The sequence below is a fragment of the Manacus vitellinus genome, unplaced genomic scaffold (assembly GCF_001715985.3).
Source record: "Manacus vitellinus isolate BGI_N305 unplaced genomic scaffold, ASM171598v3 scaffold_10_pilon, whole genome shotgun sequence".
NCBI lineage: Eukaryota > Metazoa > Chordata > Aves > Passeriformes > Pipridae > Manacus > Manacus vitellinus.
In genome coordinates this window covers 2277868-2305125 of record NW_021938838.1, presented here as the reverse complement: position 1 = coordinate 2305125, position 27258 = coordinate 2277868, and the positions used below count along the sequence as shown (strand labels likewise).

Genomic DNA, 27258 nt, shown 5'->3' with positions numbered 1-27258 from the left:
TAACATTCAGGTAACTGTAGAACAGCTCAGTTTGGGTGTCTAATGTAAATTAAAGCCAAAGTGAAGTTTTCCTCAGTATTATTAAAAACTTGGAAAGTGTAAAATCTAATTGCTTTTCAATGTGGTTCTTAACAGGTGAAAACAGAAGTAGTGCAGAGGCAGCTCATGGGAATGGCGCAGATAACGTGCGTTGGCTTAGGGGACATCTGTGATAGAATGGACTCACGAAGAATTATTCTCTGACTATCCCCACAGGTGAAGTTTTGAGTCATTAGATACTTAGAGTTGCATTTCTTATGTAAAGGTTTGGTTTTAGAGACCCCCCCTCAGTTGGAGCCCTCGCACAGTTTGCTGTCAGCTGCCTGGAATTCAGTGTGCTGTGTGGGGTTCATACTAAGAGGTGAGGCCAGGAATGTTTGAAAGCATTTACAAGCCCAAGTGCACTGGCCAGTTAGGATGTGCTGACCAGTGACACCAGCCAGGGCTGCTGCTGGGATGGTAGCAGTGCAAGCTGTGCTCTAGGGTACTTTTTTTACCCCCTGCAGTACAAGTAGTATGCCCAAATACATATAGCTGTGTCAGTCAGCTATCAGCACCATCTTATTTTTCTCCCGTAGCTGCAAACTTATGAAATTTCTAAAGCTTTATAGGTTTTATTGAAAAGCTTCACTCAAATGTAAAGACACTGTTAAATAAGTTCAGCTTATACTGAAAATTTTGTTTTACCTTTTTTCTCCCTCTAACGTAAAAAAAAAAATTGTTGACATCATTGAATTTGTCAAATTCCAGCAAAACAGAAGGCAAATCACAGATTGGAGTGTGACATACACATCTGTCTGTATTAATATGCATCATCATTAGAAGCCTGTATGTCTCTCAAACATCATCAGGTAAAGTAGCTGTTTTTAAAGTAGAGGAGAGAATAGCTTGGTCCTATTATATAAAGAAATTTATTTGCCTTAATTGGGATGTCAGAGTAACCCTTGTGCCCTCCTTCAGGTATTTAGAATTAAATTGCTCTTCTGAAATTTCTCTGTGGTGTTTGTTTGTTTAAAAAAAAAAACAAACAAAAAACCAAGCATGAACCAAAACTTAACTCAAAAGCCATCTAAACCCCTCCCCACCAGAATACATTGGGAGGTGAGAGACTTTTGCCTTGGCCAGTATATTTTTTGACCACTGGAATATCCCTAGCTGTAATATTGACAGGAATATATTTTAGTCAATGCACTTTGGAACATCAGGGAAATTCCAGGAGGTTAGAGAAGCACTGATATGTCAGATCTAAGAGGAGATGGAGTGGATGAACATGGCAGGTAGTTACATGGTGCTGTGTAGAGGGCTGGCAGGTTACTTTGGGTGTTTGGGTAGCTCTGTGTGTGTTAATACATATGTAGTTCACATTATTACCAGCTCTCCCATTTATTTTTTAGTACAGAGTTCAGTTAACAAGGACAGAAAAGTATTAATCCTAGTAAATAAAGCTTTAAGAAAACAAGAGCTTGTTAAATTTATTACTTAACTTTGTTGAAGGACTTGATGTTGAGGACCTTACTGAATATTAACATTAGTACTGAATATCAGTAAATGCCATTTAGTTCAGGATTAGTCTGAATTCAGGGGTTTACAAGAGTGAACAGTTTCCATGGATATTCAGCAAAACCTCATAACTGCTTGTCACAATTTGCTTAGTGATTTTTGTGGGTGCAAAATGTCTCTAAAAACTTTTGCATGATAAACTTGTACTGTGACTGTCAGGTGAAGTAGGTCCAGTCAGGTATGTGTGTCCTAAGGCTGCTGCATGTGAAGCTCTGCACCTGGGAATAAGGCATTCCAGCTGCATTTAAATCAAGACACTGGATAAACAGCACAAATATGAGTTTCCAAGGTGATGCTGTGACAGTGAACCTAATGTAGTTCTAAAATGCATTAGTGGAGGGATATGTTCTTGCCTGTGTGGGGTGGGATGAAGTCATTCCCAAAATACTGTGTATCATTCTGGCCTCAGCACACACACACACAAGAAAACCCCCAACCAACTAACCAAAGAAACAAAATTAGTCTGCAAGGGGGATTCATCCCCAGTTTGACAGAACACTGAGCTGTAGTACCATGCAGTGAAATGTTAAGAATTTACTGTACAGGGTCTCAGCAAAACTAAGAGGTGACTTGAGAAGAGTCCTCAGATATGTTCCTGACAAGATAACACTGGATATTAGTCAGCTTGTTTTAATCTTGCTGACAAACACAACAAGAATTTGTAGCCTGATAGGTTCAAATTAAAAGATTTATGTTTTTCGCAGGGAAGGTGATTAACTGTTGGATTATGATATGAAGAGCAGTCCTGTGTTTCTTAATCTCTTAACATCTTTGAATCAAGATCATGGAAAAAAAAATCTGAAAATTGCTTCAGCCTGCTGCAAGGTGCTGAATCTTTTTTGTTTCATAGAATTGTCACTCAGAAGTGGTCAGGCTTGGTGATCAAATGACAGCTGCTAAAGAAGAAGGATGAGTAGCACCTCCTCTTCTTGAACCAGCTTCCCTCTTTGAACAGAAATAGGTTTAGGACTTTTCCTTATCAATCCAGAACATGATCAAGCCAGTAAAATCTTCTGAGCAGGGGAAAGTAAGCAGATACTGATGTATACTGGAGATGTGTCTAATAATGTCTGGGGAGCTGTTGGAAGGATAAATGTTACTTCCCTGCTGCCCGGGCCTGCTGCTGGCTCACATCCAGCTACTGGAGAGAACCTTGGCAGTAGCACTGCTGCCCAGCCAGCCAGTCCCAAACCTGCATCTCCAAAGGAGTTCTTCCTTCCCAGTTCAAAGCATGGAAAATGCTCAGAAGGTGAAGCAAGGTGATTTTTATGGAATGCACTAAAGAAAATATAGCTCCATAAAATTGTATTCCATAAAGTTATTTATTGACTCATACTTTATATATCGCATTTATATGTATTGTGTGGAGTTATTTTATCTGCAGTGATCCTCGTTTTAAATTGGATGCTGAGTAAAATACTGACTTAATCAGGAATGAAATTAGGGAGCATAAAGCTGTGGAAGAAGGAGTAAACAACACAGTAATTTTGAGTTATGGTAATGTATCACGTGTGGAGGCTTGACACAAGCGTTTGACACTTTCTAAGCTCTCTAGAATGTTACAGTGAATAAATAGGCTGATGGTGGACTAAGCATGTCTAGGTGGAGATTGCTGGAAGCTAAAGTATTTTTCATGTGTTACCCGTGTTAAAAAGGTGGGAAGGGGATAAGTAAGCTTGAGAATTCTGAGCAACAGAATTTGCATATAATCCATGTGCTCCTCTGGGGGGTAGTTTCAATTTAAGCACCCGATGCTTGAGTTTGGCAGTTCTGGTTTCTCCTGGCTGTTTGTAAAAAGGTGAATGGTGTGGCTCTGCTGCTACCACTTGAGCTCTTGGCAGAACTCTGTCTGTGCCCAGTCTGGGGTTGCTGTTCTGTGGTTCCCAGTGCTCACACAAGGCCAATTGCTTGGGTAGATGCTGTGAGTTTTGTGGTGAGCCTGTAGCTTGTAGGAGGAAGAAATGGGGTAAATACACCACAACTGATGGAAAACCTATTGTGGTAAGAGACTGTGGAGACACTGTAGGTTCAGCAAGGGATCAGCAGGTCCAGAGGCAAAGATCCCTAATCCCATGGCTGGGTGTTGGAATAAGGGTGGTAAACCACAGACATTACTGATTGCTCTCCCTACACAGCACTTCCTGCTTGAGCTTTTGGAGTCAGACTGCTGGACTAAAGGGACACTGATCTGTCCTTGACGAGCTTTTTTATGTTCATGTTGGACAAAGGGAATTTTCTTCCTTTTTTCTCAGCCTACCAATAAAAGCTATGCAAGTGAATTTACAGGTTATGCCATGTTGTGAATAACACCAAAGCATTTAGGGAGGTGAAAGTCATGGCTTCCCTGGAAAATTAAGTTGGCTTGCATCAGGATTGTTGTGACCCCATCTCCCTCCATGTGTGTGCTGGCAGTTGAGTCACCAGGCGATGAACTGGTCAGCTGAATTTGCTTCGTGGGGGCAACCAGATGTAAGTGGATGTGGAAAAAATGCAGCTCTAAGTTCGATTTGAGCCTTTGTGGAACCATGCCCCAAAGTATTTTGGGGGTAGGTAAAGGCTTTCTGCAAAGGAGGCTGAGACCACAAGTGGTGATGGCGGGATATTTGCAAACATTTTTTACTCTTTTGAAATGGAGCAGTAAACTTTGCTGTATGTTTAAAATCGCTGTCCAGGGAATTGAATTCTCCCATTGTTTAACGTTGAAAGAGACATCGTGGCTCTGGACTGGCTCCTGGAAGAGCCTTTCACTGCAGTAGAAACAGTGGTGATTTTTGGCCAATTGCTTCAGCTTCTTGTATCGTTTTTCTGTCTCCTCGTGTTCGATTTGCAAAGCTCTTCCATTGAAAACGCTTCTAACATCCAAAGATTTAAATGAAAGCAGGAAATGCTACTGAATTGAAAATGCCCTCTTGTTTTTGGCTGTATGATTCTATGACATAAGTTAACACTATTACATTTTCAACAGTAACCTTCTCCTGTGTACTAAACTGTTTGCACGGGAGGTGCAATCTAAACTGCAGTTTTGCTTTCCCCTTAGAGGCACTTCAGGAGTTCCCAGATTACAGGTTGAAAAAAAGAAGGCTAGTAGTTTCAGTCAAAGCTTATCAGATTATTAAAACCTTTCTTCTTTTCTTTTCTTTTTGGAGGATGGAAGAAGTTAGTGTTATCCAGCATTCCTGCTGAGTATATCACTTACTGCCACTTCTGATCTTTGAAGAGAGATTTATCGCTTCCTGTGGCAATACTGAATACTCAAAAGGTACTCATTGATTACTTGATCCTTGCCTACCTTCCATATTAATGCTCTCCTCTCCTTCCTGCTGAGGATGGCTGCTGTTCACTCCTGCCTACTCTGAGCTACTTGGAGCATTATATAAGCCCAGAGTATTTTATGCTTTGCTCCTGTAGTGTTCTGTCCTGTTGAAGCAGCTGCATCCTCTCCCTGTTCTACCAGTGTTTTGACCTACATGAAGAAGAATTTGTCAGCTTCCATGACGGTATGATGGAACAGACTATCAAATATTTAGGTGTCTTACTTGCCTGACATGACATCTGTAATGTTTTTGGAGACATTCGCTTTGAGTGGCTTGTGCAAAAAAATCCTTAGGGATGTTTTCTCCAGCTCCATCAGATTCAAAAAAGGGAGATAGCACTCAATGTTTGTCCTGCTGTGTTATCAGTCTGGCTCTTCTTGGTTAGAAGGGCTTGATCCAGTGCACTTGTTGGTCAGTATGAAGTGTTATGTCCCAGAGCTGCCTCTTCAAACAGGCTGTTCTGTGCTGGCATTCAGGGAGACTTTTCAGCCACCTTCTGGCACTCAAGATACAACTTCTTGCTAAGATTCTGGAGAAAAAAAGTACACAGTAGCCCTTACTTCTTCAAGGACAGATTTTTCTTTTTTCTCAGTTTAGATATACTCATTGTGGTCCTGGGTTTCCTACTGCAAATTAAAAACAAGTAGGGAGGTCCCTTGTCAGTGCTGCTTCCCCCTTTTCTATCTGAAGTTCCTGTAGGAGCTTTGTCTGATGCGAGTCTCTGTACTTCATAGCACATGTGGTTCTGTGTCTCCTAAACACTCTGCCTGTGCTCTTCTAATGCTGTACTCTTAAATACTGGGTGGCTTTGGGTATCCACCACTCTGAAAGTGCAGGTCAGTGGTAGATTGCTAAGAGTTACTGTACTTCTGCACATTTGCTAAAAACTGGCTGGTGTTTGAGAGCTTGCAGAGGTGTTCCAGGGCCTCTAGAACTTGTGTGGAAGTGAATGCTGAGACCAGTAAATCTCAGTCCTAAGAGCATCATAGATAGAAAAAAGCCTCACTGTGTTGTTTGAAGTTTAAGTGTATCCTTCATTTTGTATAGTGCCAGAGAATGGTAAAATAATTTGGGTTGGAAGGGAGTTCTTGTGGTACCCTTGTTCAACCCCTGGCTCAGTGCAGGGGCAGCATTGATGTTAGATGAGGTTGTTTAGGGTTATATTTAGTAAATATTTTCATTCCCACAGCATCTCTGTGAACTGTTCTGAATTTGTGTTTAGTGTAGGAAAGAAAGATCTACAATTATTGGTTTATTTCTCTTTCCCCCTACTAAGAGTTTGGGTACAACCTTATTCAAAACAGATCTCTCCATTGTTAAGTCAAGCAGAACACTAGGCTTGAAAAATAGAAGAAACTATTTCTTGATTCAAAATTTCAGGAAAACCAAAGTTAGGGTAAAAGAATAGCAGTAGATTAAAAGATGCTTCTGTTCAATTCACTGTGCTCTGTTATGCTGGTGTGTGACAAAACTTCTGAGATGATAGAATTCCACACGGGAGGTGTTCATTTTGTATCAAATGTCTTCTGAATGCAGAGGTCCTTCACCCTTAAGGTTTTTCTGTGTTAATTGACAGGTTTGTAAATTTGAGGAAATGGTAGTCTTCTCCAGGGTTGCACAGCACAGAACCTGGCAAGGATGCAGCTTGCATCAGCAGTCTTAATATGCCCTTGGCAGTGGAGCACACCCTGTGTATTCCCTGAGCATCTCCTTTCCTGGACAGGGGTTGTGTGTAGCATTTGTGATTTTTACAGAGTAAGTGTTAAATAAAAACAGATCTATTCCAAATGTTTTTTAAAAGCTCGCTATCACTGAGCACCCACAGGTCCAACAAACCTCTTATCAGTCGTGCTCTTTGAAGCTGATAAACAATTAAAAATAGACTTGCCAAGTAAAAAATTCAACCAGGACCCAGACTTGAGTGCCTTGTACTAAATAAATGACAGAAGAACCTGGGGAGGGAAGTACTTAAATTCAAAGGGTGTGGGACTGGTATGAAATCCAGCACTGCTTCGATCGCATCACTGAGTGCAGCAAGAAGATATGCCCCACTTAACAATTACTCTTGTGGACTCTCTTATCATTCCAGGGTTTTTAGCATGTGTGCATACTGAGGATTACAGGATGAGAAATAATGTGCTGTCTTATAAATATTGTAGTTCTGTGAATGTGAATATTTGAAGCTCTTAACTGGTAACAAAGTTCGCTTCAGTGAGCAGAGGCTGCTCTTCCTCAGGATAGCAAGGTTAGAATTGTTAAAGCTGATTTTGTCTATTGATAGGGTTTCTTGCTGCATTGACAGTATGTAAGGAGTTATATTTGCTCTAATTTACACCTCTTTAACAGTAAAAGCTCCTTTGGTGTGTGATTTGCTATTCCACAGCACAGGAGAAAAAGGCCATCTGAAGTAGGCACAGTCAGCTCTAAAATGTCATATTACACTCTTAATCTGATGTGAGGCATCCAGAGCTTTAGGTTGTAAGAACTGTAAATGCTGAATTCAGAGTTTGAGGACAGGTATAGAGAGGAGCTTGTAAAATGAGTTCAGTCATGCTGGTGGAAAGTAATAAAGCTGACTAAGATGCTCTTTTGGTTTTATTTATGGCTTTTTTTTTTTTTTTTTTTGCTAAGTGAAGGGGTCCTCAAGCAATTATCAATGCTGCTGCTATTAGAGGTGTGGGGCTACACATTTGCTGTTAAACAAGCATTAAACATTCAAACAGTCCTTTTACTAGCCCCCCTTCCCTTCTCCCCTTTCTCTTTTATGTAGTTTCACTGGTACGACTCATCTGTTCTGTTCCAGAGGGTGTTCTGACCTCAAGAGCTGCATGAAGAATAGCCAGCATGAAGAGAAAAAATCAGTCCAGGCAGAAGTGCAGAAGCAACAAGAACATAAATGTAAATTAAGGGGTTTTAAAGTGTGGTATGTGTTCCATGCTGAGGCAGTAGTTTCCTGAACGTAAAGCTTAACAGTGTGCTGGAAGAAACCCTCTTGTCATGCTTCTCTTTTGGCTGGCCTGAGTGTTTGGGCGCAGCAGAGACCTGGTCTGGATGGAAATAAGTATCTTTTTGGCTGGGTGAGTTCTGGCCTGGATTAGTTTCCTGACCAGTGGCTGCAGTCTTAAAAGTGCTTGTGCTGACATGAGGAATAGTTGGGTGATGGGAGGGAATGAATGGGTAGTTTAAAGGCAGGGATGGCTTCTCTGACAGTGTGTCTGAAAATGAGGCCTTACTCCTTCCTACTACAAAGGTTCCTCCAAGGTCGAGTGCCTTTGTGGGGTATTGGTGTTTTTTTTTTCTCCATCTGCTTTGAAAGTTGATTGTAATGGCACTTTTAGGGCTGAGTGTATGAGAATATTTGGAATATGAGTATATATGAATATACCTGTGTGTATAAGATAAACAAAACTACTTAGAATTTCAGCATGAGGGTCACTTTAAAGGGTTCACCTGGGTTTGATTCTCTTTGTCTCATGCAGCGCTTATGAATTCAGATTAACTCTTCTGTGATCTGTGACTCAAAAGCAAGGATGTTTTAATTTGGTCTCTGGGAGTTTGTCTTGTCCACCACCCTTCTGCCACAGGTGCTTTCAAAACTCCTGGAATTTCCTGTCCCTGCTGCAACAGCAGTAAACTGCACCTCTGTGTTTGACAGCCTGACATTAAATTAACTAGCACTGACTTCAGGTTTCCTTGTGTGCATCAGGGTGTGATTTGTGAGGTGACTAATAGTCACTGCATGGGCAGCTGTTGTTCATAGCATAGGACCCACGTTACCATTCCAGGGATAAGCACTTCCTGCTCCTCCAATTTGAAGCCTGAATTCACTTGTCCAGGCAGAGTATCACTACTTAATGGGTACTTGTGCAAAGATAAAAGAAATAGCTGTCCCCCAAAAGTTTAGTCTTGGATACTTATTAATCCAACCAAAGCCTTAGAGGAAAACAAAATCCAAATACTTATTATGAAGTCTCCAGAATGCCATGAAACTTGTTGCACTGGTCTTTTTTCAGGTGTGGGAGTGGCTGGTGTTGCCACTTTGATATCATGCAAGGCTATATCAGATGGCCAAAGAATCCTGCTCTGCTCACACTGATTTTGAAGAAGCAACTGTTTTGCTGTGAGCAGTTTGCTAATAGCCTAAATGAAAGCCTAACTTAGTGTGTGATGGCAGAAGTGGCCACAAATGCTTGTTGACAAAACTAATAATATTTTCCAGTATCTACCTACAGTATTAGACTTTTTGTGGCAAGGGATTTTACAGGCTCTTCTAACCTGAAGTAATTTTCTGTTCTCAATTTAGTACCTTCAAGTATTCTGGTGGTCTTTCATGAGCTCCTTTATCACTTTTATGTTATGAAGAGCTGTAGAAGGGAAGGAGTGATTACTTTTATGATCTAACATCAGCTTAAAGGGAATTCCTCTGTGACTGCTACTTTTAAAGTGTAAATCTTTCTGTATTTTACACCTGATTAAATTGCATGTTTGTCCTTCTGAAAAGAGCTGTCACGGTGTTAGCAAAACGTGATACCTTCCTTAATATATTAAAAAGGGAAACCTTTTTTTTTTTTTTAAAGATTGATATAAAAATATTTCATTCACATTTCCCAGCTTTCAGTAAAGAATTCTCAGAATGACTGAGGGCCTAGCAGTTATTGCAAGAAAGAGTGAAAAATGAAAGCTAAAATTTAAAAGAATATTACATAGGAACGGAAGGAGAAATTAAGGAAGAATGAACAAGGCCTAAGAACAAGACTATTTACTGGTTTTTGTAGGGATCCACTTAAAAGCTTTGAATCACTCTCTGGAAGAATGTGCTCTTCTCATTGCCCTATTTAGAGAGACCAACCTGCCAGCACAGACACTTTGGTTAGGTAATCTCCATCTGCACTACCAAAGCTGGCTGTCTTCTCCCTTTGCAGGGTCAGTACTTAAGGAAACCTTTCCTCTGCAACTCTGCATTTGCAATTGCAGCTGTCATTCGTGTAGCTGTTTTATGTGTTTCTTGGGGCTTCTTTCCCTTGACAGGCCCCTTTTCTTACACAGAAAAAGCACAGGCATTTAGTAACTGGTGATGAAGTTCACTCTTCTCCTGGGTTTCTTGCTTGTCCTTTTCCTTACTCCCTCCGAGATGCTGAAATATTTTTCAGAGTAATTGCTTAATAGTAGATTAATGAGAATGCCCTTTTTAATTTAAAACTGTAATAAATGTTTGAAGCAGTACATTTGACTTTTTTTGTTTGTTTTCAGTGCCAGTGTTGTAAGTGGCAAGGAGGAAATGAGAAAACAGCTGGAGCTGGGCGTGGCAGTCATAACTAGTGGATATGAAATCGAATGCAGTAGGCAAAGGAAAGCTTTAAGTTTTTAGTGTGAGCAAATTACTTAGTAGAAGAAACTCATCCCAGCTTTTTGGTTTCCCCCGTTGGTAGTAAATCTTTGATGTTTTGTGTGTGATATGCACAGCTGGTCTGTTTGGATCCAACTGTGCCTCTTGTCTTGAGTGTAGAACTGCTGAACTACTCCTAGAAACACCTCAAGTTCAAAAGTTTTATAGCTGTTTGTGGGGTGCTGAGACCAAGCTACCAAACTCTGCCTGGGGTGCCTGGCCCTGCACAGAACTCTTCAAGCATCTTCCTGCCTCTTTCCAAACTGTGTCAGGATTTTTTGGTTCTAGTGCCACACTGTGTGGAGAACAAGAATTGGTGTCCTTTTAAACCCAGAGGGGAGCTGTGAGAAGCAGTTGCACATACACCTTCTCTGTATTCTGGATTTGTTGCCTGTCTAGGGGTACCACTGATATGCTGAGGAGATCAGGAGCAGTTGTGGTGAATAGTAAGAAAGAGCATCTCTAGGAAAGGCAATACTTAATGCTTTGTGTTTTATGTATATCATGTCTGCTTTAGAATAAGTTACATTTGTGCCATGTTCATGTGTTATCAGGGAAGCTCTGCTGGAGGAAATGACCTACTTGTTAAACTGCCTTATCTTTGGCTGTGCTTGGCTGGGAGCCTTTTCAGGGAAAAGATAGGGCTGTTTCATGATGGGAAGGAGAATGGCCAAGCACTCCTGTGGTTATGCTGCATCTGCTAATGCCCTTAAATACTTACACAGACACGTGTGAACTGCAAGCAGGGGAAAAAAAAGGAAAAAAATGTCCATTGTCTGTAAACCCTGTTGAATATATTTTATTTTTTGAATCTTGCTTTAAATGGCAGACACGCTGCACAACTGCAGACTCAGAGTTGAAGTTTTTTTGCTTATTCCTCTATTCAGCTTTCAAAGGTTCACAGGGTATGCAGGAGCAAAATAAATCTCCCATGTTTTAATTTAAGGCCTTATTTCCACTCCCGTAACATTTGTAATAAGTACCTAATCCATAAGTGTCAAAGCCATGTCAGTTTTTAAGTGGTACTGTGTGTGGATTGACTAGAATTCAAGGTCGGAATACATTGAAAGGTAATAGGGTTTTTTGTTTGCAATAATGTAAAGATATTTTTCAATGTTTTATGAATGCCAAAAAATTATTGACAGCATTTGACTTCATTGTTTCTGTTGGCATTTGTTGTTTTTTTTCCTTCAAGTGAAGAGTATATTACAGCACTAAATCTACTTTTCAATTGCTGTAGTGTCCCAGCAGTTTTTATTGACACTGTACCTTGTTTGGCAAAAATATTTATTTTTCTGTTATTTGGTACACGAAACTCGATGCAGTTCAGGATTTGTTAATTCTAACTTTGGATGAGAGGCAGAATCTCTTTAGTAGTAGCTTTATTATAAAGAACACAGCTAGATAAACAGGCAGTGGCACTAACCATCCCTGTCTCTGGGTTTGTACTCTCTGCATTGACACCTACAGCAAGTTGTTTTTAATGCTTCTACAATTCCCTTCCAGTGCCTAAAGGAACTCCAAGAGAGCTGGAGGGGGACTTTGGACAAGGGCATGGAGTGGCAGGACAAGGGAGAACGACTTCCTGCTGGCACAGGGCAGGGTTAGATTGTATATTAAGAAGAAATTCTTTGCTGTGAGTGTAGCTGGGCTGGGACTCCTGTGCTGCAGTTATAGGACAGTTGGCACTAAATTATTTTACCTCAAACAACCTTTTGATTCCCTTTCGTTGGAACGAAGTGTCAGTTGTGTCAAATGCACAGCCCTTCTGCTTTCTGCTTGTTTCAGATAAATGCCCATGGGTTCTCTGAAGCAGCTTAGGTCTGTTGTTGGGACGTCACAGCTTTTTACCTGGTTAATTGGATTGTGACAGTGCCCTGAGCTGTTCAGTGGTGTACTGTCTCTCAGCAGAGCCCGTTGAGTGAGTGTGTTTTGTAAAGACTGGCTTGAGCTGTTACGTGGGAATTGTGTTCATTTCAGATGTTCTTTGGTTACCCTCCTTATTGTGGAAGCTCTTCTTTTTCACTTTTTTTTTTCAGTCTTGATTTACTGCATCATCTGTTAACCTGGTGCTTTGTTTTCCTTTTTCGATTCAGTCATTGTGGAACTGAGCTGTTGATGTAAGGTAGGAGTAACTGGTAGGAAGAGAGCTGGTGACAAAAGCCAGAAATAAAAAGTTGGGTTAAGTGTATACAAAACTCAGCAGTTTTTATTCCTAGTCTTCTGCTGTAGTGGTCTTAGCTCTAACACATGACACATCCTCCAATAAATATAAAACTTGCCTGTAAAACTTACTTTGTGAAAAAGGCAGATTAAGTTTAAAAAAAAAAGGTAAGTAAAAAGGTAGCAAATAGTTCAAGACAGAGTAATTGAGAAGTGACATGGCCAGGCAGTGCAAAGCTGAGATGGAGTCTTTCCAGAAAGCTTATTTAATAGGAAGGAGTCAGTACATTTTCCCCTCTTAAGTTAGGGTCCATCCTGGGTGCCCCCTGGTTGGAGAAACTGGAAATTTGTAAATCTATGCTTTCTTCAGAAGAAATCTTGGCAGTGTGGCAAGATTTTTGAGCTGGCCAAGACATCAAATGAGACTCCTCCTGTATATTTGTGTATTTTTGTATGTTGTTATGTTTTTACAATATTCTAAAGGTTATAGTAACATTTTCCTTGTGGCAAGAGTTTGATTTCAAACTAGGCATTTTCAAATGCCTTTACTTTTCACTGAGAGGAACCTGCTCATACGTGTGCTGAATGTTGGAGTCCAGGGGATCCTGGGTCAGGATGCAGTGATAGACTGGAACGGTGGAGGTGAGGAGGTCAGGATGCAGTGGAGGGCAGGCACAGGGAGGTGACAGCAGAGCTGGCAGGGTTAGGATGCAGTGGAGGACAGGCACAGGGAGGTGGCAGGGTCGGGATGCAGTGGAGGGCAGGCACAGGGAGGTGGCAGGGTCGGGATGCACTGGAGGGCAGGGGCAGGGAGGTGGCGGGGTCGGGATGCAGTGACGGAGGGACAGGGAGGTGACAGCGGAGGTGGCAGGCCCGGTCCCGGTGCAGTGCCGTGTCTCGCCACGGCGGGGCAGCCGTGCCCCACTGTGCAACCCCCGCCCCGATGAGTGACAGGGGACGGGGGTGAGAGATGGGAGAGGGAGGGATGGCGGGGTCTGAGTTTCTTTACTGGACGGTTGTGAGAATCCATCCGTTCATTTCGCACCCGTACACACCTCACTGTGAGCATCTTTAACACGAGTTGTGCCTACCCACTTTTTCTTGACCTCCCTGTACCTCTGCATTCCTAGGCTGGCAGACTTTTCCTGACAGCATGAGCCATGTGTCAAAGTGTTCAGGTGTGTGAGTGAGTGACCTGTTTCTCGGTGGACTTAGGATTTTCTGCTTTACAAGTCTGAAATGATGCCTTCCTACAACTCCACAGGAAATCATGCTTCTGTAGGATCATAGAGGACACTGGCCAATTCTGGCTTGCTTTTGGGTGACTTAGCAGCCTTGTTACCAACTCTGATATTGGCAGTGAATGTGAAGGTCCTTATGAGAGCCTCACCTCTTCTCAGAGCTGCCTGTGCTTGTGTCAGGGTTGCAGATCTCTCCTCTATTCCTCTGCAAGGCACCAAAATTGCATTAGCTTTGCAGATGGGCATTTGCCATTTTGTCCCTTCATCTTAAATATTTCGTTGTTACCCACCGTGACCATTTATTTTGTTTAGCTGTGTCCTTCCTTTTCTTGTTCAGAGATTTTTGGTCACCTCAAAAGGCTTCTCTTCTGTCTCTCTCTCTCTCTGCAAATGCTTAAAGTAATTGTAAAACAGTTTCACAGTTGCTGTAGGCCAAAGACCAGCTCTGTTCTGATTGCCTGCTGTCTAGTGTTAAGTACTTACATCATCTCGTGTACTTCAGCTGTTTCTCCATATGGATTTGCTCCAACTTGAGAAGCTGATGGGTGGTAAAGGGAAGGCGAGGCCGGATCCCTGCAGGGAGTGCTCACGAAGCCATATGTCGGTATTCCTGGGTATCTGGTGCCCTCTGGAGACTGTGGCTGCCCACGACATAACGAAGATCAAGACAGCACATTAATAGATGTCCCCAGTCCGAGCAGGCTGAGGAACAATATGAGCTTTATTGTTCTCACAGCAGAGGTGGAGGATGCTAGGAAAGACAGTAGACTAAAAGCAAGAACTCTCTAAAAATAATAGCAATTACATGTCTTGTAATTCTTAAAGCAGACTGACAGCTGTGTTTCCTATTTATGTCTATAAGCTTTTGTATTTCAAAATTCAGTATGCAAGATTAAATGTAGGTATTTGAAAATAGTTTGGTGATTTTTAAAGTGTTGAGGTAACAAGGGAGATTAAATATTTGTGGTAATTAAATTCAGTTAGCTGGTCCGAGAGGCCAGTCAATCTAATGGGAAAATACAGAAGTCTCTTATCAAATCTGGAACTGGAATCAGGACTTAATCACAGGCTTAGTAAGGAAACTGGCTCTTTTATTACTTGCTTCAGCAGTACGTTTGATCTTGGTACCTTTTTAACACTTATGCAAGGGATATAAGAAATAATATCCTGATGCAGGGAATATGTTTGGCATGGTTGGGGAACCTGCTTTCATTTCTACAAAATAAACCACCTGAAACAGAGGTAGACTTAGGAAATACATCTTTACTGTGATCTTACTCTTTTCATTTGGGGGAGAAGACAGCTGCAAAATGATAATTTCTTCTGGCTATTACTACTCTTGAAGGAACCTTCCTGCAGAATGAAAATACAGGAATTTCATGTTTTTCCCTGACTGCAGAGAAGAACACTGAATGGTCTGAGGAGGAAGAAAATCTCAGTGTTATGCTTATGTGCAACTATTTTCAGAGTTAAAGTTAAGGCCCACCAAAATGCTGAGCTTCAGTATTGTTGTTTGTTTATGACTGTATAGGTGGATTTAACCCAGGCATCATCAGAATCCACCAGTTCTGACTCAACATCATTTATGTTGAAATAAGGTTTTACCTGAGCCTGTCTCCTGCTGTGGCTCATTCAGCTGAAGAGGGAGGGCACAGTGCATTGTCCTCTGCTCTGCTCAGGGCCTGGCAGTGCCAGAGGTGGGAGCAGGAAATACTTTCTTTAAGGTTGGCTTTTTGCTTTTGAACAGTACAGTATTTTTGTACCTTTAAAATTTATAGCCAAAGACTGCCTCTGGTCCTGCTGAGCTGTGTGAAGTGATTAAACAAGCTCAATGAGGAATAATAATGCTGTTCATCTTGCTGGTGGGATTTGTGGTCTTTGAGAAATGGGAACGTGCTTATCGCTTTATCTCTCTTCCTTTCTTTCCTTCCTTTCCAAGAAGCTGGTACAGTTGTCTCCCTGCAGGCAGCATTCTGTGATTGCCTTGGTTTGCAGTGGTGATGGGCTCATGGAGACCTACAGCTCTCAGCTCCTGTTTTCTGATTCGTGGCTGCTGTTAAATTGGGTGTTTCCAGTTGGGCGACTTATTCTTCTGTGGGGTTTGTGCAGTTGTTAAGTACATCAGATGGTGTGTGGCATTCATTCTCTTGTTTTTACAGCAGGAAGGTGAAATGGAAGGTGAGGCAGTCGAAGCTATTGTGGAGGAATCAGAAACTTTCATTAAGGGAAAAGAGAGGAAAACCTATCAAAGACGCCGCGAAGGCGGGCAAGAGGATGATGCTTGTCATCTACCGCCAAACCAAGCAGATGGAGGTGAAGTAGTGCAGGACGTCAGCAGTGGGGTGCAGATGGTGATGATGGATCAGCTGGATCCAACTCTTCTTCAAATGAAGACTGAAGTAATGGAAGGTGCAGTGCCTCAAGAAACTGAGGCTACAGTGGATGACACACAGATCATAACACTTCAGGTTGTTAATATGGAAGAGCAGCCTATAAACCTTGGTGAGCTTCAGCTGGTCCAAGTACCTGTACCAGTGACTGTACCTGTGGCCACCACGTCTGTGGAAGAACTGCAGGGAGCTTATGAAAATGAGGTTTCCAAAGCAGGCCTGCAAGAGGGGGAGCCCATGATCTGTCACACCCTCCCTTTACCAGAAGGCTTCCAAGTAGTGAAAGTGGGTGCAAATGGTGAGGTGGAGACACTGGAACAAGGTGATCTTCAGCCACAGGAAGATCCCAATTGGCAAAAAGATCCAGACTATCAGCCACCAGCCAAAAAAACAAAGAAAAACAAAAAGAGTAAGCTTCGCTACACTGAGGAAGGCAAAGATGTGGATGTGTCTGTGTATGACTTTGAAGAGGAGCAGCAGGAGGGTTTGTTGTCCGAGGTTAATGCAGAAAAGGTGGTGGGCAATATGAAGCCACCTAAACCAACAAAAATTAAAAAGAAAGGTAAGCCCCCCGTCTGCAAGTGGATTTTGAAAATGCATTTGTTCTGCTGGGACCTTGCAATGTGATATGACTGAATAGAGGCAAGTTGGGAGGAAAGCAGACATGCCCAGTGGTTCTTGCTCTTTGTATAATAGAACTCGACTCCAGTGTTTCTTGGGCAAACCTCCCTTCTCTTCCATTTAGGCTGAGGGAGCTCATTTTCCTCAAGTATAATGCTGTGGCATTAATATTCCCATATAGCTATGATTGAAAAGATTGTTCTCTTTGCTGTAATACACATGTAACAGTCTGTGTGCATGTGGTTTACACCAGGAACCAATGCTATAATTAGTTCTGTGGGGCTTTTTCTAACCAATTGCTGGGTAAGGTAGATGGTGCAAAATACAATAATAGATATGTTTGATTTTTTTTGTTGTTGGTTTTGGGGTTTTTTTTTGTTTGGTTGGTTTTTTTTGTTAAAACTGTGAGTTGAGGAACCCTTTTTAGAGTGGAGAAGGAACACTGAGTGCTGGCATACTAATGAAAATCTAAGCCAAATCAGCCCCAGGCAGTGCAGTTGGATTTAGTGCTGCATGGTGGCTCCTTGCAGTAGTTAAACCTCCAAGAATCTTTTCTTTTCCCTGCTGATCTCTGATGTTACACGGTAGACCACAGGGCTGTCAAAGGCTAAAGGTGGTTTCTTTTCCTGACTAGGTGTAAAGAAGACATTCCAGTGTGAACTGTGCAGTTACACTTGTCCGCGTCGTTCCAACCTGGACCGCCACATGAAAAGCCACACCGATGAAAGACCACACAAGTGCCATCTCTGTGGCAGGGCTTTCCGGACAGTCACGTTGCTGAGGAACCACCTCAACACTCACACAGGTACTCTTGGTTTTGCACACATTGTTTTTGTAGGACCTGCTCTGTCATTAGAACAAATAGGTTTAAGAAGGTCTCTGCTGTTTTTTCTAATTCCTCTTATGGAACAAGCTAAAAAGGAGGAGACCATGCAGTTGTTTTCTGCCTGGCCAGGTCAGCTGCAGAGCTTGCCCTGTTCACAGGTATAAAACTGGTCCTGGGCTTGATCTCAAATTACCTGAAGTTACAGAAATGTTCTCTTTGCCTTGAGCAGTAGTACTTGTGTTCTCAGATATGTATTGTCTCTGCTGCGTGGAGAAAAGTACAGTGAAAATGAGACTGGAGTTAAACATGAGGGAATTAAAAATAACCAGAAACACCTAACCCCAAGGAATAAATTATAAACTGGATGAATGAAATTTATAGCTAAAATCTTAACACATTTGTCTTGTTCTTTACCAGAGTTTCTGGTATGAAACTACAGGTAATTGAACTGTGAATATACTTAAGCTTGTGCCTTTCTGCAAAAAAAACCCCCACATATCCCTCATTTTCTCTGTGTGCTTACATTATGTCTGATTTTGTGGTTTCAAATTTGTAAATAACCAAGTGATACAAAAAAGAGTCTGTTTCCTCACTGAAAGCATGTTAGTTCTCCGAGATCTTCAATCCATTTGTTATTTATACAAACCCTCTGACTGTGTGTAAATTATTTGCTACTCTAATCTAATCTTTCAGAACACGAAAGCAGTGTTGCTAATTCACTTGAAAAACAAAAACAAACCCAACCAAAACCGTCCCGTATTTTCTTTTGTCACTGAATCTGCATGTCATTGCCTCCCTGTTTTGCTGCACACCCTTAGGTACTCGCCCTCACAAGTGCCCAGACTGCGACATGGCCTTTGTGACCAGTGGAGAGTTGGTTCGGCATCGCCGCTACAAACATACCCACGAGAAACCCTTCAAGTGTTCCATGTGTGATTATGCCAGTGTGGAGGTATGTTAGTTACTTGTTACAGTGCTGAGTGCTTCCTTGTGCACTTCAAAGATTGTTCACCATCTGTTATAAACTCTGTTCTCAGGCATTTCCTTCCTCTTTGGCCATTTGGTTAAAAGGCTCTGAGCAAAAGATGTTATAAATCAGGGCTGCTCTTCGAAGCAAATGGTGGGGTTTCCTCGGTGAATCAGAAAGCAGTTTGAGATCACTTATGCACAGAAATCCTAGGTGATACCCATTTCCTCTTTATAGACAATAGTTGTCATTGTTTCTTAAATTATTTGGCCTTTAATATGATTGCAGGAATTGTAGCATGCTCCATGTTGAAGGAGACAGACGTTTCCTCCTGCAGTGGGGTGTCATTTCCGATCAGAGTTGCCCTCCCAGTTTAGAAACATGCATTCTCCAAATTATCTGTTTATGCCATGAAGGTGTCTGTAGCTAAAATTAATGAACCTTTGCCTCAATATTGGTGAAGAGCAGCTTTGCTAATATTGAATGATTGTCTAATTTGCTCAGGCACATTAAGCTTCCTTGAATGCTTCCCTTCCATGCAGTATTACCTATTTTACAGAACAGCTTTTATATTGTGATAGGAAATTGGAGCTAGATGATGAGCAGCTGGAATTTCTGCAGTGGAAGAAGGTTACAGTTGGGAGAGCTTGAGCAGGGGCTTTGATATTTTTTTTTTTTTTTTCCTACCCACACGGTGCCTGCAGTGCTGTAATTCCAGGCCCTGTGGGTTTGAGTGCTGAATAAATTGTGTTGCAGGGGTTTTCATAGTATGAATTAGGAAAGAACAACCAAGTTGGTCCTTACATGAGGTCATGCTGCTTTTTGTAGGCAAAGGTGGGTGATTAGGCAGCGTGGTCAGGCTGGAGTAGAACATGGAGTACCATTGGTGTTCTTGCTGACCTTTGAGCTGGGTTTGTACCTTCTCAATAAAAGCAGGAGAGGATCTCCAGGATACTTTGAAATTTTAGGGTGTCTTCAGCTGCTGAGATGGTCGATAACAGTAAGTTGAGCACAGGAGTCTAAATCAGGCTGCAGTGAGTGTGGGAACAAGCATCAGGCAAGGCTGGGAGTGAGGTTGGGAGGTGAACAGGAGTTAGTGGCTGTGCACAGAGTGAGAATGGCATTGAAACATGCTTGTTTGGATTTGTAACAAAATAAAAATAGACGACCTTAAACTCTTCACTGATTCCTCGTACCTTTGGCAGTCTGAGCTGCTCATCTGTGCTGACTTTCAGTCTTGCTCTTGACTTCCAGGTTAGCAAATTGAAACGCCACATTCGTTCTCACACTGGAGAGCGCCCGTTCCAGTGCAGCTTGTGCAGCTATGCCAGCAGGGACACCTACAAACTGAAGAGGCACATGAGGACCCACTCCGGTACTGATGCCATGTTTCCTTAGTGTCAGAGTGCTGAGGCTGTGTACAGTGTGTGCTGACACTCTAACAGCAAAAGAAATAGGGTTTTGTAGTTTTGTCTTAAACCTTTATGAAGTCTCTAGCTGAAGAGAATGCACCGTGATTGATAAGCACTAGTAAATCCATGACCTAATAGAATTACTGCACTGAGAAATGAGCTTGGAGGATTCTGATTTCCAGTTTGACTGTGGGGTGATAAAATACAGGCACTTGTAGTATGAACAGAAGAAACTTCTTCTGTTTTCAGTGTTCCACTTCCAGTTAAAGATTAGAGCCATTTACAGTTTTATGCTTTAGTGTAATTTTAAAAGCTTCTCATGCATGTTAGTTCATACAGATGCTAAATTTTTTCTTCAATAGAAATGGAATTGATTTTACCACAGAATGTTACAACAGTGCCAAATTAATCATACTGCTAAAACTAAAACAAGGGGGAAATGCTCTTTTATATATACATGAACATTCAGAACCCCCACTCCAAAAAAGCCTGATGCCACTTGCTGTCTTATGGGAGCCTGTGTGTAGGTCTTGCCTGAATTTCTCAGAGTAAGAATAATGTAACTTGCTAAAAGATTGAACTCGAGTTTCCTTGTAGAAAGATGCTTATTGGAGCTCAAACTTGTAGAGAAAGAGAAATTGAGCTCTTTGTAGAGTCACTGTTGTCTAGATGCCTGGTGCAAGTTTCTGGGAGGTCGTTTGGGGCTTCTTGGTAAGATTTCTTTTTAACAAAAGTACTTGTGCTATTTTTTCCTCTTGCTCCTGAAGGAGAGAAGCCATATGAATGCTACATCTGCCACGCTCGCTTCACTCAGAGCGGTACCATGAAGATGCACATTTTGCAGAAGCACACGGAGAATGTGGCCAAATTCCACTGTCCTCACTGTGATACTGTCATAGCGAGAAAGAGTGACTTGGGTACGTATCCCCCAAACGTGGCTGTTTGCTGAAGGGGGTACAAAACTCTTCCCAGCATTAGAGTGCTCTTAACCCAATGCATCTGGTGACTGCACAGCATGAAACACAACTTCACGTGTGGGGCTGGTAATGCACACCTTTAGCTTACCATAGCTGCTGCAAATTAGAACAGTTTTCAGTTTCTTCCCGTTATTTGAAGAAGTAATTTTTTCCCCTGAGCATACAATACTGTTTTCAGGCTCATAGATGCAAGGCATTTATTGAACTTGGACTGAGATTCCAACAGCATAAGGACTGGGGTCTGAAAAGCCAGAGGATCACTTGGCTTGACCTCCTGCACATTAAGTGTCACGCAGAGATATTTTCATCAAGTTAAAAGGTTTGAATTAGACTAAATGTTTTAATTTTCTGGGGTGTGGAGCTGTGTACCACAGACAGGGTAGGGGGGGAGTGTGTGCTCACAAAAGCCCTGAGTCCTTGCAGTAGGACAGTCTGGATCTAGTGAGCAGTACCCAGTGTGATTCCAGCAGGCAAGCTCTTATGTTCTAGAAGAAGGTGACAAACAATACTGTGCCCAGAGCAGCTGAGGAGAAGGAAAGAGCCACGATTTGGCAGAACTTTCTGTCTATAAACAGAATTATCACCCAAGTAATGGGAAGGCAGGCTCCCTTCCAGTGAAGACAAGTGTAAAGTGCTACAGTGAGAAGCAGTTTGAGAGGATGGCAGTCAGATGATGTCAGGAGCAAACAAGCTGATTTAACAAGAGAGGAAGACTGATGTTAGCTATGAAGAATTTTTCTTCTAATAATGCTTTAATCTACCCTAAGCTACCTCGTGCAGCTGTGGTATGCTCTTAGTTGGAGGATTTTAAAGAAGTGACTAAAACCTCTGTCAGGATTATCTGCTGGTATCCCTGTTGCCTTCTAGCTCCGTCACACTCACTTCTAATCCTGCAGAAAATCCTGTTTTCCCCCAGTGAATTACCTGGCTTCTGTCTCTATCCAGGCAATTTGGGTTAATCTTAAACATAACACTCCACAAGACACTTCATTTTGCCAATCATATGTTATCAAACGTGAGTGTCCTGAATCAGCACAGATTGCAACTAATAACCAAATCTGTAGTCCTGTGGAAAAACTCAGCAGGGTTTTTCTGCAAGCCATTTCCATCTAGAAATTGTTCTAGTTGGTTTAACTTATGAGTCTTTTAGGTTTTCAGTTGAATCCTAAATTAACCATTTCACACTGATTTTTTTGGCTGAGGTCAGGAGTGAAGATCACCAAAGGGCTGTCAGGCTTGGCTTTTCCTGCTTGGGGAGAGCCGTGGTGGTGAGAGCCTCTCCGATATTTTCGCTCCTAGGTGTCCACTTGCGGAAGCAGCATTCCTACATCGAGCAGGGCAAGAAGTGTCGCTACTGCGACGCCGTGTTCCACGAGCGGTATGCCCTCATCCAGCACCAGAAGTCCCACAAGAACGAGAAGCGCTTCAAGTGTGACCAGTGTGATTATGCGTGCAGACAGGTGAGCTGGTGGGACTGGCACCCCCCGTGAGCCAGTTAGGATAGGAGCTAAAATTACGAGGTGGAAATCTTAGCTGTTAAGTTTTTGACCAGCTGTCAAGATCAAGTTAGTTGTCTTAAGTCTTTTGAAGGGTGTGAAGGAAAGTACGAGTGGCCTTTTCTTGGTGTGATGCTGCCCTGTAGAAAACCTTCTGTTTCACAACCTTGATGTACCTGTTGACCAAAGGATAAGAGTCCATATAGGATGGAAGTAGCTAGGACTGAATATGCCATCAGTCCAGATGTTCTCACGTCCCTGCAGAATCATCCTTTTCTTGATATTAAGCGTAAAGTTTTGGCTTCCTCATAGCTGAAAATTCGCTCTTCTGATTCCATTTGCCTGAGTTCTCAAGTTATTTTTCCCTGTCTTGCCTGTCGGTGCCAGGAGCGACACATGGTCATGCACAAACGGACCCACACTGGAGAAAAGCCTTATGCCTGTAGCCATTGTGACAAAACCTTCCGCCAGAAGCAGCTCCTCGACATGCACTTCAAACGATACCACGATCCCACCTTCGTCCCTGCTGCCTTTGTCTGTTCCAAGTGCGGCAAAACGTTCACTCGCAGGGTGAGGGAATTGCACTGCTTTGAACTGGGGGGATGTTGGGGTGGAATGAGCTTTTTAGCCAAGGGGAGGGGGGTGTTTACCCAGCAGAAAGGCTGGGTGAGGTACAAGGTGCCATCCTGGTCTTTTAAATAGAACCCTTCTGTCTGAGAGGAAAAGAGAGGGGAGAGACCTGGTGTAATTCAGGATTAATACCAACACATTAGCATTGACATCACCAGCCGTGTGGAAATGCAACTTCATTAATAAAGTTAATGTACCCATTTCCCCTAAACAATCTTGCTTAAGAAAAAAAAAGATGTAAGTTACCAGAAATGCATTTTAAAATACAGACCCAGAACGTCTGATCTTGAATTCTACGTGTGTTTTAATTTTTGTTGTGTTTTTAATCTTCCACTGAGTAGAACACAATGGCCAGACATGCTGATAACTGCTCTGGCCTAGATGGTGGGGAAGGAGAGAATGGAGGAGAGACAAAGAAGGGCAAACGTGGCCGAAAGAGAAAGATGCGATCTAAGAAAGAAGATTCCTCTGATAGTGGTAAGAACAGCTCAGTGCCTTCTGAGAATTACAGGCCTATGATTCACTGCATGTGTTAGCTGTTGGTTTGCCAGTTCTGCAGGTTTGTTCTGGCACTTAAAAGAGTCTTGTCTGGTTGGCAAACAAAAAATGATAGTACGTGGCCAAGTACAGGGGGATATATTGCCTGTGAGGGATAATATGGATCCTGCTGTCCCAGGCCTGCTCCAGAGCACTACAGTTTAAAAAGCAGTTTGACACCCCTTGTGTCAGCTGTGCCATTCCTGTCCTGCCTGTGTGGCAAATTGGTAATTTTTTAAGAGTCCTGAAAGAAACTGTGTGGTTCTGTGGCACAGTGCTGTGAAATGGTACTTGATCTTGCTTGTGATATATCCAGACAACTGCACCACTGATTAGCTTGGCAACTTCTGTGGGGGAAGGCTGGCAGCATCCAAGGGAGATGCTGGTGGAGATATGATGTTTGTGAAGGAAAAACTCCTAGTCCTCTCTCCTGGTAGAGACTCCTCGGGGTGGGTTTCACACCTGGACACTGGGGCTGGTGGCTCTCCTGGCAGTGGCCTGGACAAGATGTTTGTTCATCAGAAGTCGTGGATTTGGGTTCCCACCTTCCATTTTGCAACCCTGTGTCCCTGTGGGTGGTGCAGGTGGGACTTGGAGGGACTGGTGGCTCCTCTGATGGGCCTGGGAGTAGCCCAGCAGTGTATTTGGTTCCCCTCCTACTGTTGTCTGTCTGAGCTCCTTTGTGGATGTGCAGAGTAGCTTTTATCACATGATCTAACATAATTATGTTTCCTTTTGCTTTCTGAAGGACAACTTGGTACCTCTAAGGTGGGAGTAACAGGTTAACAGTCTGTGCCACCAGCCTCTCAACAAAGGCCTTGTTTCCCTTCTTTCTTACCAGAGTTGTCTCCTTTTGGATGAGGATTTGATGGTGCTTTGCTGTAGATGGATGTGTTTTCATTCTTGTTTAAACCGAAGACTTACCTGAGATCATTTCTTACAGAGGAAAATGCTGAACCAGATTTGGATGATAATGAAGATGAGGAGGAGACTGCAGTAGAAATTGAGGCTGAACCAGAAGTTGAGCAAGAGGCTCCTGCACCACCTCCCAGTAAGAAACGAAGAGGAAGACCACCAGGCAAAGCTGCCACCCAACCAAAACAATCCCAGCGTAAGTCACTAATTGCAGCCTACCTTATACTGCTGGCTTGAGCACCTTTTCCTTTGGATTTGGCAGTTCTTGTAGGAGATCTAATCCCTTCAGTTGAACTCATTTAAAAAGTTGATAACTGTGCTTGTCTCTGTATTGCCAAAAACCTTGAAATTTGTTGCAAGGGTTTCCCGGTCATGAGGGAAGCTGGCCACTTGAGACCATGCCAAAAAGAAAGAACGTTATTTTTTCTTCAGTATTATTTCATTTCATAGACCTACAAACTGTTCACTGCTTCTGGAACCAGTTGTGGTGTCTCTGCTGATGTGCAATTCCTGGTTAAGCAGCTGTCAGTACAGTCACTTTGGTGTTCCTACCTGTGTAGGCTTTTGCAGGTATTGCCACAAATGAAGTTGCTTCAGGCCTTTAGTTCTGAGCACAGGGCCAGTGCAGGTGTTGTTTCAACTCTACAGAGTTTTCTCTGTGATAATAGACATCGTAACTGTGCAAAGTCTAAGTAAATAAATTAAAGGAACAAAGCAGGAAGGGTAAATTTATTCCTTTAAGGAGGTGGTGGCTTCCTCAGTGGCTTGGCTGTCTGGTCAGTGCTGTGAGGGTGTCCTTTCTAGAATTAGTCTGTGGAAGTATTTCATGCTCAATTTGTCACTAGTATCACTAGAATTGAAAAATTTACCTTAGGCCCATACATTGATACGGAGGGGTTTGTGTTGATTACTCTGCAAAATTCATTGTTTTAATAATGTCCTAATATTAAAATGCACACTGGAACTGTGGTACTGGGAGCACATCTTCATACAGAGGCAGGGAAATAGATGCTTGATGCTTGGGTGAGTGAGGTGGGTTGAATTGCTCCCCACTAATGTGGGAATGTGTGTTCCCTTTCCATGGAAGTGACTAAGTCTACCAAAAAGCTGTTCGAGGCCAGCTCTGGAACTAGTAAAATAATCTGATTTACCCCCTTCCCCCTCCCCCCCCTTTTCTGCCCTTATAGCTGCAGCAATCATTCAGGTTGAAGACCAGCACACTGGTGAAATTGAAAATATTATAGTTGAAGTGAAGAAAGAACCTGATGCAGAAACAGCAGAGGAAGAGGAGGAAGCTCAGCCTCCTGTAGTGGAAGCTCCCAATGGAGACCTCACCCCTGAGATGATTCTCAGCATGATGGACCGGTGATGGAGGAAGACCACGCTGGCTGACTGAACTGGCCTGGGCTGTGTTTAAGCGGCTCAAATCTATTTTTCCTTTTATCTTTTTTCTTGGCTTTGGGAAATGCATCATTTTAGACCATTTTACCAAACATACTGGGAAAAAAAAAAAAACGATGTTAGAATGTGATTTAACTAGAACTTGCTGTTTTATGTTAGCATTACAGGATCATGGAACATTAGGAAATATTTTGGAGTCCTTGAGGGTTTCCTGTGAGATGCTTGATTTTAGTTTTGCTCTGAACTTGCATTGTAAAGCTGGTCCAAGGGCCGTGTTTACATGCACCAAGTTTTAATATACAAAAGCGGAAGCCTTGACTAGAGTATGTGGAAAACCACTCCGGACTTGCCCTTCCAGTTCCCAGAGTCCTTGAGCCTCTTCTCTCAGTAGTGTTTTTAACTGTAAATGCAGACTTGGGAGGGTTCTAGACTTTTGAAATGTTTTTTGGGTTTTTTTTTTTTTGGTTTTTGTTTTTTTGCTTTTTCCCACTGACTAGCTCTGGTTCTCCAAGTCAGCTGCACACGGTAGTTTTGGCATGCTCCAACTGGTTTCTGTCCTTAATATGCTTTGCTTTCTGCAAAGCATTTCTGTAATGGTCAAGCTTGTAAATAACTTTTTTTTTTTTTTTTTTTACATTTTAATCTTTTTCCATTAATTAAGAGGTATGCAAAAATGCAGTTTAAAGAGACCCCAGTATTTTAATTCCTTTCAAACTAAGCAACAAGAGAATTGATAGAGTGTAAATGTTGGAAAAACTGTTGATAACGTAGAGAAGAGATGTATCCAGATTATTGCTTGCAGAACAAGAGAGACCCACACATGAAATCTGGTTTTGAAGCACAAAAACCTGGTATTTCCTAGAATTATAGACTGGCTTGGGTTGGAAGGGATGTTAAAGTCCATCTAGTTCTACCCCCCCATGCCCTGGGCAGGGACACCTTCCACTATCCCCGGTTCCTCCAAGCCCTGTCCAACCTGGCCTTGAATGCTTCCAGGGATGGGGCATCCACAGCTTCTCTGGGCAGCCTGTGGCAGTGCCTCAACACCCTCACAGGGAGGAATTCTTTCCTAATATCAAGTCTAACCCTTCCCTCTGGCAGTTTGAAGCCATTGCCCCTTGTCCTGTCACCCATGCTCTCCAGCTCTCTTGTGGGCTCCCTGCAGGTTCTGGAAGGCCACAATTAGGTCAGCCCAGAGCCTCCCCTTCTCCAGGCTGAACAACCCCAACTCTCTCAGCCTGCCCTCATAGGAAAGGTGCTCCAGCCCTCTAATCATGTTTGTGGCCTCCCCTGGACTCGCTCCAGCAGGTCCATGTCCCTCCTGTGCTGGGGTCCCAGAGCTGCACAGAGCGCTGCAGGCGGGGTCTCAGCAGAGCAGAGGGG

General features: G+C 42.7%; 1 protein-coding gene across 11 annotated transcripts; it reads left to right on the top strand.

Annotated features, from left to right (window-relative positions):
- On the top strand, window positions 1-26011 carry CTCF (CCCTC-binding factor). 11 transcript variants are annotated; one of them, XM_018082929.2, is made up of 13 exons: window positions 2-255; window positions 4746-4858; window positions 7717-7811; window positions 15866-16655; window positions 17349-17519; window positions 18359-18492; window positions 19762-19882; window positions 20687-20836; window positions 22196-22356; window positions 22780-22962; window positions 23364-23499; window positions 24503-24670; window positions 25662-26011. In XM_018082929.2, exons 3-13 carry the CDS (start codon window positions 7758-7760, stop codon window positions 25841-25843), a joined length of 2250 nt encoding a protein of 749 aa, XP_017938418.1. In that variant the 5' UTR covers window positions 2-255; window positions 4746-4858; window positions 7717-7757; the 3' UTR covers window positions 25844-26011. The 11 variants fall into 11 exon arrangements, with proteins under 11 accessions (XP_017938450.1, XP_017938418.1, XP_017938382.1 ...); XM_018082893.2 differs by having other exon boundaries at window positions 15863-16655; XM_018082911.2 differs by having other exon boundaries at window positions 7684-7811; window positions 15863-16655.
- Window positions 26012-27258: the final 1247 nt, after the last annotated feature.

What these genes read in the sequence shown, in the direction of transcription:
- CTCF (XM_018082882.2), top strand. Translation starts at nt 2,332, where the DNA reads ATGAAGAGCAGTCCTGTGTTTCTTAATCTCTTAACATCTTTGAATCAA. An exon ending in GTGATTATGCCAGTGTGGAG is followed by an intron (nt 18,493 to 19,761) that starts GTATGTTAGTTA and finishes CTTGACTTCCAG; the next exon opens with GTTAGCAAATTGAAACGCCA. An exon ending in CCAACCAAAACAATCCCAGC is followed by an intron (nt 24,671 to 25,661) that starts GTAAGTCACTAA and finishes CTGCCCTTATAG; the next exon opens with CTGCAGCAATCATTCAGGTT.